At 28.5% G+C, this 12214-nt stretch overlaps 2 protein-coding genes across 2 annotated transcripts; both read right to left on the bottom strand.

The window, feature by feature from the left end:
- Positions 1-476: 476 nt before the first annotated feature.
- Positions 477-1166, bottom strand: LOC145046300 (uncharacterized). Its single transcript, XM_078994589.1, has one exon. It carries the CDS (start codon positions 1164-1166, stop codon positions 477-479), a length of 690 nt encoding a protein of 229 aa, XP_078850715.1.
- An 8-nt stretch (positions 1167-1174) lies between these two features.
- On the bottom strand, positions 1175-6059 carry LOC145046299 (uncharacterized). The gene is made up of 6 exons (XM_078994588.1): positions 6053-6059; positions 4996-5253; positions 4464-4899; positions 3388-4316; positions 2063-3271; positions 1175-1935 (listed from the first exon to the last, which is right to left on the bottom strand). The coding sequence occupies exons 1-6, from the start codon at positions 6057-6059 to the stop codon at positions 1175-1177; spliced, it is 3600 nt and encodes a 1199-aa protein (XP_078850714.1).
- Between the last annotated feature and the right edge of the window lie 6155 nt (positions 6060-12214).

The following is a 12214-nucleotide window of genomic DNA, read 5'->3' as shown; positions in this document are numbered from 1 at the left end:
TAACTTATAAATTGTAATATTGAATATTTAAATAATTTTTTTATTGGTAATTATTTAATTACTAACTAAATGGGAAGTATTTAATTAGGAATGAAGATTTTTGAAAACTATTTTTTTTTATTCATCATTCTAATTGGACATATGCAGATGATACAATACCAATGTGTGTAATGAAATTAACATAAAATACAACAATACGTAATTATAAAAAAATACAGTAATATGATGGATTAAGTGTGATTTCCTAAAATTGAATAAAACGACGTTACAAAAAAGTTGGCTACAAATTTCGAAAAACTTCCTTATAAACAACATTGGAAGTTTTATTTGTGAGTTTGCCATCTTTATCTAAAATTAATAATTTTAATCCCTCTCTATTCTGAACTCTAGATAAGGCAACATACAATTGTCCATGTGAAAAAACTGGATCTTTCAGAAACAGACCAACCTTTGACAATGATTGTCCTTGACTTTTGTTAATAGTCATTGCAAAACATACAGCCAAAGGAAACTGTCTTCTTGTGGATTTGAAGGGAATCTTTTTTTTCTGATGGAGTTAAAGACATTCTTGGAATAAAAGTCCGATTTCCAATATTAGTTCCAGTTATTATACGTGCCTCAATAACACGTTTGCCCAATGATAACACCTGTAGTCTTGTGCCATTACATAAGCCGTTTTTCTGATCAATATTTCTCAGTAACATTACTGGAACACCAATTTTTAAAACTAATTTATGATTTGGTAAACCGGATACTTTGAGTCCATTTAATACATCAGGAGAGTATAGATTTGCATCAAATTGATCATGGAGAAATTCGGATTCACATATGCAGTCTGAACTTAAATATTCAACTTGATCTCCTGGAAACTTCTTAAGTAAACGGTCGTTTATTTCCTGGACAACTTCATTTTTTGGAGCAAGTATCGCTCTTTCTTGGAAATAATTTATATCGCTATAGTACTCTAAAATTGAAGGATATACAAACTCAATTAAGGAACCTATAGGATCATGTGAATCATTAATGAGAATATCATCCGGAATATCGATAATCGTTTCACCGTCGTTCGGACCACCAAGTTTTCCTTCTCCTATATCCAACAACCAATTTGCAAAATCTCTTATTTTTCCTATATCTGATTGATCCCTTCCAACAGTTAGCCTCATGTTTTTTGTTAATCTATGGACTTTGCAATGTTCCCATAAATATGAAGACTCAAAGAAGCATTTACAATGTTCTGTCTACTGCCACCCGGCACAACAGGTAGAATTTGTCTAAAATCTCCTCCAAAGACAATAACTTTCCCTCCAAATGGAATATTTGAGATGGTTGAATTTACGCACCTTAATAAATCCTTCAAAGTTCGATCTAAAGCTTCATTATGGACCATAGGTGCTTCATCCCAAATTATCAAAGAGGTTTTCCTTATTAAGCTTGCCAACTCACCGTCTGGATTTATGTTACAAAAAGAATCCTCTGTAAGCTCAAATGGAATTATAAATCGAGAGTGTGCTGTTCTACCACCGGGCAATAATAAGGAAGCAATACCACTTGAAGCAACATTTAATACAATATTTCCTTCAGATCTAATTGCTGCAGATATTGTTTTCCATAAAAAAGTTTTACCCGTTCCACCATACCCGTAAACAAAGAAGACACCTCCTTTATTTTGTTGAATAACACTCTTGATGTTTAGGAAAATGTTCCATTGCTCATTTGTTAATGCAAGAAACATACGATCATAGTCATTCTTTATCACGGGAATGTCGTAATCTAGTTCCTCGGTGATAAGTCGATTGTTTGAAGAAGAAACGGATTCAACATCTGGGTATGACATGTTTTTGAAGTTTTTGAAAGTAGAGTTGTTTCGAAGTAAAATTTGTTGTATTTCGAACAAAGTTAAGTTCTTAAGTTCATCTACTCCGAGAGACAATTCTGCACGAAAATATTAAATAATTAATAAAATACGTGGTTGATATTTAATAATTTCATTACTAATTATTTAATGGGTGTTGAAAAATAAAAATAAATTAATTTTAAAAAATAAGAAAAAATGTAATACCTGCTGACTTAAATCTTCGTCGTTGGCTATATAGAATTCCATCTGCCAAATATTCCCATGTATTTTCCCAAACGATCTCTGGTTTAGACATACTATTACACATCAACAATGTAGCAAATAAAAAGCGTAGATAAAAACCAGATCCAGAATGACTTGCTTCTTTAATTGCATCAATGTATTCCTTGTCATCATCTAATAGCCCGAGTGCATAACAGGCATCTCTAAAAGAAGAATGTGTTTCTCCATTTACCGTGCTAATTTCATCAAATGATGTTGGTCCTTTTACTTTATTTAAAAGAATCCTTAAGAAATATGCTTCACCTAGTTTAGGTGAAACTGAATGAATTCTACCGATGGCTTTTCCTACTTTCCTTCGCTTCCAAAACCGACCATTTAATATCCAAACAAACTTTGTAGGGAATTCAACATATGTGAGTTTTCGTGCTTCACTGTCGATTGCATTACACTCCATCCAAGCTGTGAACTTTGAAGCGGCAACAGAAGGTTTGTCAAGAACATCATCAATATCATCATCTTCGCCATATACAATCTGTTGTTGATTAGGAAGATGAAATGGTAGTCTAACAACAGAAGGATATCTGCAATGAACATCATATCTAAAAATTCGCCATGATGCTTCACTTGCTGATAAATATCTACAATCGTAATATTCAGCTATTTCATCGACCGCATCATTATTTTCACATTCATTGTTGGTTGGTACAACAGCAACTGTAGCTCTATCAGGACCCTTATTTATGTATTTAAACAAATACTTTATAGAAGATCCCTGATTGCACCATTCATGTGCCTGATATCTTTTCAATAGATATTTGTTGTATGGAACAACATTTCTATTATCCAACCTTACACCTGATTTTTCTACAAGATGACCATCGTTTCTTCGCCTATATAACGGAAAACCATTCTGATCAACAGACGAATGATTAATGAATTGTTTTGGAAAGTTTTTAGAGCACTTTTTATCCACCATGCATGGACAATTCATATTTTCAGCTCCACATGGACCATGAATCATAAACTCATTTACAAGTGAATACAATTCAGGATCTTCAATTCTGTCTGGTATCTCTGCTGAAATTATTAGATCGATAAGTTCAACAGTTGGTAGCTTGTTGTCAGAATGCATAAATAGACATATATGACTATGCGGCAAACCTCTTTTTTGAAATTCAATGGTATAAACATCTGTAAAAGAATTTGACAAAAAATAAAAGAGAATTTGATTAGATATCAAAACATATTTAAAATATAATAATAAGACCAATGTTTTATAAAAAAATTAAAAATATAGTTTTAATTACATGCTTGAACTTTGCCGAAAATTTGATTCTCCCTTAAGTCTTTAATGAATGCATCAAGCTTGATCTTAAACAACCTACATAGTATATCAGGTCTGTCTTCTGGTTGAAGTGAAGTATCCTTAAGAAACCTTTTAATCTCAGGCCATTTGGGATTACACGTAAAGGTTATGAAGAAATCAGGATATCCAAACCATTTACATAGTGACATGGCATCCAAATAGTTTTGCAGCATATAGCGTGCACCTCCAGTAAAGGATGAAGGTAATATGACACGTTGGTCGACATTCGAGATATCAGTCGTTCCTTGAGCTTTTTGGTTACGTAAATTTTCATAAGAATCACATCTAAGAACATGTTGTTGCCTACGTATGTAGTACATTCTCTCCGTTTCCATCATAGTATAGGCATCTACCAGAAATTGTTGAAACAACCTTCTTGAATTAAGTATGAGAGAGAACGAATGATCTCTGTCTTGAATCCTATAAGCGAAATATTCTCTCATTGTACATTTCGCACGCTTGCTGTTGGTCGTAAATGACACACCTCTATGAAGAATGTCAACACTATAACCATCATCCCCATATGGAAATAGCAATGGATATTGGAGAGGAAGGTACGAAGGATGCAATTCACTGATACGTTGTAGACAACCATTTTTTGTTTGAACGACGATATCCCTCTTTTCGATTGAATCCGAAATGTCACCAATTATTAAAGCAGCAACCTCAGAAGCAGTCGGTAGGTTATATGTTCTTCCATCTTGCTCCCTTCTCCCGATAAGTCGTAATTTCATATCAACTTCTGGATTTTTTTGAAAAGTATCTCTTACCATTTTATAAGATCTAACCAAGACATTATTTGAATCCAACATCACCTTAATATCTTTAACAATATCACTATCAGTTGATGTTGATTGATCTTTTTCACCACTAAAATAAATAAATTTATACATAATATTAGTAATATATACATAATATATATATAATAATAATAATAATAATAACAATAATAATAACAATAATAATAATAATAATAATAATAATAATAGATTATGAATAAGAAGTTTGAGAAAATACCGAAAACATCTTTGTCTATTTGTAATTTCGTTGTCAGTGTCATAAATGTATAACTGAGAGAATTTTGGTTCCGATCCTTTTGCTGGCAAAAGACTTCCAATACTATGATAATTTTGACCACCCAATCTGAAAATGTAAGGAGCGTTTCCTCTATTGATTGAAGAGTCAATTTTACCACCCATCGACGTGAAAGAAAACATTGAATTGTAACGTCGAATGTTTTTCATGAAATGTTTGCTTTTTGAATCCATATTTCGAAACATTCTTTCATAAGTAGGGGGTGCATTCTTTAAGTCTGGAAGTTGAACTTTGCCGTAACCACAACATAATGAATAATCCGTGTTCCCATTTTCTTTACCTCTAATGGATTCATTTCTCCATAACTTTGCACGACATGTTTGACATACAACATCTTGATCACCATGATCCAAATATTCTGTAAAATAAAAGCGTTGAATAAAATATCAATGAATTTTATAATTATATAGAACATAGTATCTGAAATGTAAAATGGATTTTATTTTTTCATTACCATTTGAGATACCAACTATACGATTTTCATTGTTCACTTGATGTATATTTTCTACATCTTCTGTCAAATCAATCAATGGGATAGGGGATAAATGTCTTGTCTTTGTTTTTAATTTATGACATCCTGGATTTAACTTGATTGATGATGAAGAAGTTGTCACTGTAGATGCATTTTTTGATGTCATATCATTTGAAAGTACATGATACTGTCTTTTATTTGCTAACTTGGAAGTGATATATTTATCGAAACCAATGTTATCTGAATAAAATAAAAATAAAATAGTTAACTAGATAAATAAATATTTACATAATGGATAATAGTATATTTTAAAAACCATAAATAAATATTTAAAAAAAAAATAGTTAACTAAATAATGATAATAAAGTAAATGTATTTAAAAAGTTACCTAATATGTTTTAAAAAAATAAAATTGAAGTTAGTTAGAATTAAATAAATAATGATAATAAAGTAAATAAAAATAAAATAGTTAACTAAATAAATAAATATTTAAAAAAAAAAAAATTACCTAATATGTTTATATAATACAATTGAAGTTAGTTAGAATTAAATAAATAATGATAATAAAGTAAATGTATTTAAAAAGTTACCTTTATTAATTTGTTTATTAAAATGTTTAACAAAATTTGCAAATATTAATTTACTCTTTTATAATATATTTTAAAAAAATTAGTAAATTGAAGATTTTAAAAAGTTACCTGATATCAATTATTTCCCTGATGAGCATCATGACTCATCATCCTCATTTCCAACCTAGGGTTTATTCGATTTAAATCTACTGTTTCCCCAATTTCAACCAATCGTGGGTTCGGATGATATCAGGGGTTAAAACCCTAGATCTCAATGGAATCAATGAAGGTAAAATTGTGTGATACACGATAATCGTGATGATTATAAATTGCTTATTGATCTTATGTATCTATTCAAGATTATTTTTTTACAATTAGAAAAACATCTATTCCAGCATATTGATTATTGTTGTAAATTTCAACCATAAATTCATAGAGAAAACAAAGTGATCTAAACTGATAATACTAACCTGACATATGGATATGGAAATCTTGCAGGTAGAACTGGAATGGGGATTACAACTTTAATGAAGCAGTTTGATGTAAGCTTAATGAAAAAAAAATCGCAGAAACAATTGAACATTAAGAAGACGAATGAGGTGTTTCAAAATTTTGGATTTCACGTTTTGAGGTAAAGTTATATGTTTGAATATTGGAAAAAGATTACGATTATATGATTTTATTGTTGTTGGATCTTTATTAGATATAATTTTCTTCCTGATTTTTTGGAATTTAAAAGATTACAACTAAAAATTAGTTTAATATTCAAATTTCATCTAAAAAGGGAGTATAGAATATTAGGAAATAGTTGGTTGAATATAGGTTATTTACAGAAGATAAGTAAATATGCTGCAACCATTACAAAAATGTATGAATTAATTTTAGAGAATCAAAGATATAAATTTTGTTTACATTTTATTATTCACAATACATAAGTAGCAGATTTTATTATTCAGAATACTTAAATAGCAATATACTTAGTTTTCGACTTTTGAGTCCAAAGATGTATGATTCGAACTTTAATTGTGAAATCATCCTTGATTGAGTCAATTTCCTTTATAGGAGTAATATGTTCCATTGTACCTTGCAATTAAAAAATAATTGTTTTGTTAACAAAAATGTTAAAATATAAAAAGAAAAATCGAAAGCCATTGATTGATTTATTTATTTATTTGTCTTAATTGTTAATTGGCATTTATCAAAACATTTTCAAGTTAGGGGCAATATGGTCGTTTTGGAGTAAACGAAGTGGAAAAGGGTAACATGACAGTTATAAAAAATAAAAAACTATATCATAGACTATAGTAGAAGTTTTATTATTCAAAATACATAAAAAAAAAGTAGAAATAGCAATACACATTGAATTTTTTGTTATTCAGAATACATAAATAGCAGAATACATAAAAAACCAAATAGATTGATTGATTATTATAGGTCAGATTTTATTATTCAGAATACATAAATAGCAGATTTTATTATTCAGAATACATAAATAGCATAATTTTATTATACAAATTGATTGATTGATTTATTTGTCTTAATTCTTAACTGCGATATATCAAATACTTATCAAGTTAAGGGCAATATGGTCTTTTTGAAGTAAAAGAAATGGAAAAGAGTAAGATGACAGTTATAAAAAATAAAAAAGTATATCATACACTATAGTAAAATTTTTTTTATTCAGAATACATAAAAAAAAAGTAGAAATAGCAATATACATTCAGTTATTTGTTTTCAAATTAAGGGCATAGATTGATTGATATAGCAGATTTATTATTCAGAATACATAAATAGCAGATTTTATTATTCAGAATACATATATAGTAGAATTTTTATTATACAAATTGATTGATTTATTTATCTGTCTTAATTGTTAACTGCGATATATCAAATACTTATCAAGTTAGGGGCAATATGGTCTTTACATATATAGCAATATTTTTATTATACAAATTGATTGATTGATTGATTTGTCTTAATTGTTAATTGCGATATATCAAGCAGATGAAGTAAGATCGATTGTTTTGAAATGCGATGTCAAATCTGTTGAAGGGTGTAATGATTATTGTTTTCGAATGGTATGTGTTCGATTGGTTATTGGGTTTGTATACAGGGATCGATTTTAAACGGAGGTTAAAGATTGTGGGAACGAATAACTGTTAAATTCGATGTTTTCTGGAACGAAGCCTTGGTTATTAAATGAATCATACGAAGGATCTGTTATTTGATTTTGGAATTGGGGAGAATAATCGAACGATTTGGAGTTGCGAATTTGATTTTGAAAAGCCAATCAGTTGGGTTCGCATATGAAAACAAATAAGTTTTGATTTTGGATTCGCAATTGGGTTAATTGGGTTATTGATTGAGGGACGATTCGTGAAGAAAAATGCGAAGTCAAGAAGGACTGTGAAATGTGATTTGTTCAATATTGGAGTCAAATGCAGTTCACGTGTAAAAGCAAAAATGTTCGCATTTGGTAATACAAATCAAAATTGGGTTTCGCATATGAGGTTGTATGGATTGGGGTTAAAGATGCGAAGGTGATTATGGTTAATATTCATTTCGCATTTGGTGAGACAAACAACTCAAATGCGAATGAACTAAAAAAAAAAATGACTAGAACATGCGAAGAAAGAGGGTGAATGAAGAATGCGAATTTTACAGTAGAATAGGAATTGGGGAAGAAAGCTAAGAATTTCGCATTTTTATTATACAAATTGATTGATTGATTGATTTGTCTTAATTGTTAATTGCGATATATGAAATACTTATCAAGTTAGGGGCAATATATTTTATTTGAGTTATAACCAAAATCAACTAACTTGTCCAATTTAAAACAATAAAAGTATCCAAAAATATTCAAAACCAATAATATTTGACATCCTAAATACCCCAAAATAAAAATCATACCAAGCAATTAAAATATCTTTATAACCAAAACAAATGATCAAAATATATTAAATGTGTCTTATAACCGATAGAAACTCACTTTTCAATTTTTGGAATCAAGAGTGGAGTTTCCTCTGCGGTTGACTTTCTTTTAGCCTTAGTTGAACTTAAATCATATCCAGAATCAACATCATAAATTTCTTGGAGGTTGCGCTTCAAATCACCTGATATTTTGCAAGGACTTGTTGCGGTTGACTTATCAACTGTTGAGGGTGTAAAACTTTCGTCTGTTTGTGAGATCACATCCTAATTTAAAAAAAAATGTTTGATTCCTAAAAAAAATAACTAATATAATTAAAAGTTTATAAAATAAAATGAAAAACCTTTTGAACAGGCTGTACAACATCATCGGATTCCAAAGCAACTTGATTTAAGGAGACAGATTGAATACTCTAAAAAATAAAATGGAAATATGTTAATCGTTATGTACTTTAACATTAAAGAATTGTAAATTTTCAACAATAAAAAATTACATACCATAAGTTCTATTTACTTTCCAATTCACAAACAATGGACATATCTTCTGTAACTCTGAGAACTGTGTAGATGTTATTATAGTTGTTGACATTGTATTCTGTAATATCTACAACAAAACCAAACTTGCGGTTTTTCAACACGTTAAGTTGCATTGGAAATAGGGCATCACTGTCTCCGGCCTGTAAGATATATTTTAATAAATTAAAAAAATTAAGTAAATGTTTTCTGATTTTAAAGGTATGAATAATATACCGCATCATGTATCTTTTTCAACTCGTAGGCACTTATATTTAACAACCTCCTTGCTTCCCTATCAAAAAGAGTCAATCCAATGGTTCCAGTACAATCTTGTACGTTAATTGGAATTATATACCTAAAACAAAAAATAATTATGTCATTGTTAGTGTTGTTTTAAGATTGACAAAATTAATAGAAATAAATATGTCTATACTTTATAACTGACTGAAATTCAGATTTTTTGCATTGTGCATTTGTACACTCGACAACCATAGTTTCTGAAATTCCCTCAGGGTTGGTATACGAATGATTGGTTTTGGGAACAGGGATAATTTTTTTTCCACATTTTTTGCATGCTTCATAATACCATGGTAGATTCTGCCTTATATTAACAATGGAAGCAACTAATAAAAACTTCATTTCCTGTATCATATCAAATGCAAAAATTATTAAAATAAATTATTCAAAAATAAAATGTAAAACATATAAAATAATGCAATATACCTTAATTGGTTCGGTGATCTCACAGATTGTTTTTAATGGAAAATTGCCCTTAAAGTCATCTGTATATGAAGAAGAGTAGCTTTGAAGTGTAGTTATGCTTTTTTCAGTTATACCGAAATTGTCATGACATTTCAACCTGTAATGTTTAATTTAGATTCATGAATATTAGGTTTTGTGTTTTTTTTTAAGTTAAAATACATTATAAAAAAATAAAAAACAATTGGAAACTAACTTATTTTTAAACTCATTTATTTCATAAATGTCAGAATTTATGAACAATTTCGTTACTTCAAAATGACTTTTAGCTTCACCAAGACCTGTAAAAAATGTATATCCAATTATTAAAATTTATATAAAAACAGTAATTATAAACATCTATATATAAAGACTGAATACAAACCATTCCAAATGTTTAGCTTCAAAAACTGCATCACGATAACAACAAAATTAATAGTCGGGTTATTTTTTAGGTATTCTGAAATTTGATATGCGTGACTTCCAAAAATAGTAACCTTCAGATGTACAGAACTAAATAAACCATAAAATAGTATATTAATATTAATTTGTGATTAATTAAAGATAATAAATAATAAATAAATAATACAATATAATCTCACTCTAGGTTGCTAAGAGTGACTTTTATATAATGCTTGGATGGTACTGGATTTGAAGTTTCAAGAGGCCTAAATGACACGATATGTCCAATAACATCTACACAACAGATACCACAAAAAAATAAAAGTTTAGGATTAAATTCGTAATATTTAAATAATAAAATGTATAACCAAAAAAACAAATGATAAAAAATGATTTTATTAATATTTTATGACTAACCAAAGAATGTGTCTTTTGGGCATGTTTGTTCTATGATAGAATTAAAGTCAACAAACATAAATCCATTGACCGGCCCCGAGAAATCATCACATTTTTTTAGGATGCTTTTCCAATCCAAAGTTAAGGTCTGTTTATGACCTGTATAACTAAAACCATTAGTAACAGCAGCCATATTGGGTTTTATAACTATATAACTTTCATCTTCCTTTAAAAGATGACGAAATCTGGAGAAATTTTGATTGAAGACACGAGCTTGGTATTGTGTACCCTGTTTAAAAAAAAATTAAAAATTATTATGTTCATGAAACATGTCTAATATTGAATGATGAATAAAAAATATATTAAATACAACAAACCTCCTCATCCATGATGATCATTTCAATGGAACAAACTTTATTATTTTTGACAAAGTTCCAAATTTTAAGCACCCGAACCTTGATATGCGATTTTTCATCTATCTGGTCAATGTTATTTAGGTAAACCTTATTTCCTATTTCCATTTTCTGCAATAAATTTAATCATTATAGAATTGTAAGGAAAATTAGCAACCTTTTAAAATGTACAAAACATCCTAACCAATAAGTAAAACAGAAAAATTATAAATCAACACATGACAATAACAACTGACTTAATGTACTCATAAATTTTTAAATTGAATAATTCATTTTATAATAAAATGGAATACAAACAAAAACAAATAATTCATATGAAATAATGTCTTAGATTGAATAAAAGTTTATATAATAAGATGGAACACAAATATATAATAAACATGAAAACGATAATTATACCGAAAATGCCCCTGCAACATACTAACACTAACAGATAACATAACAATGAGTAAAACAGAAAAATTAAAAATCAACACATGACAATAACAACTGACTTAATGTACTCATAAATTTTAAAATTCTAAATTTTTTTTGAGATTGTATTTAGATAAAAACAAACAAATTTTAAAATTTCATACCATAAAAAAAAGTTACTGTGCACATCTGAAAAAGACTATTTTTAATTTTTTTTAAAGAAAATGAACTTGTAATGTTCATTAGTTTTTTCGTATTTTAAACTGAAAAGGTAGAAGAAGTAGACGATTAAGAAGAATTACAAAAAAGAAGAAGAATAGAAATCATACAATGAGAACGTGATAGATACAGATAAATAAGAACATGGAGGAAATAGAAATATTGGTAATTCTGATTTTTGAATACACTAACCTGATATTTAATTCTTGAAGCGTTGCAGAATAACAAAGAATGAAGAAGAATACGTTTGCTGTGGTTTCTATAGAGCAGAATTGTTATGGAGCAGAATGGTAAAAACAAAATAACCGTATAAATGATATTTACGTTTGCTGAAAAATACTGCAGATTTTTAGGGATTTAATGATTGCAATATATTGAATTTGCAATCAAAATAAACAAACTTTCAAATTTAATTGTGATTTTCGAATCTGATTATTCATTAACATATTTTTTCAAATTATTTCCATAATCTTTATTCATTTAAAATTAATGCATGAATATTTTGAATGCAGTTGACAGCTAAAATTTCCTGATATATTGCATCAGTTTGAATTTTTATTCAATTTTCGGATTCAATGGCATTTACGTAAATATAGAAGAAAAAAT

This window comes from Lactuca saligna, chromosome 5 (genome assembly GCF_052625555.1).
Source record: "Lactuca saligna cultivar CGN05327 chromosome 5, ASM5262555v1, whole genome shotgun sequence".
In the NCBI taxonomy this organism is placed as follows: Eukaryota; Viridiplantae; Streptophyta; class Magnoliopsida; order Asterales; family Asteraceae; genus Lactuca; species Lactuca saligna.
The sequence above is the reverse complement of the archived record's forward strand: the minus strand, read 5'-3'. Positions and strand labels throughout refer to the sequence as shown.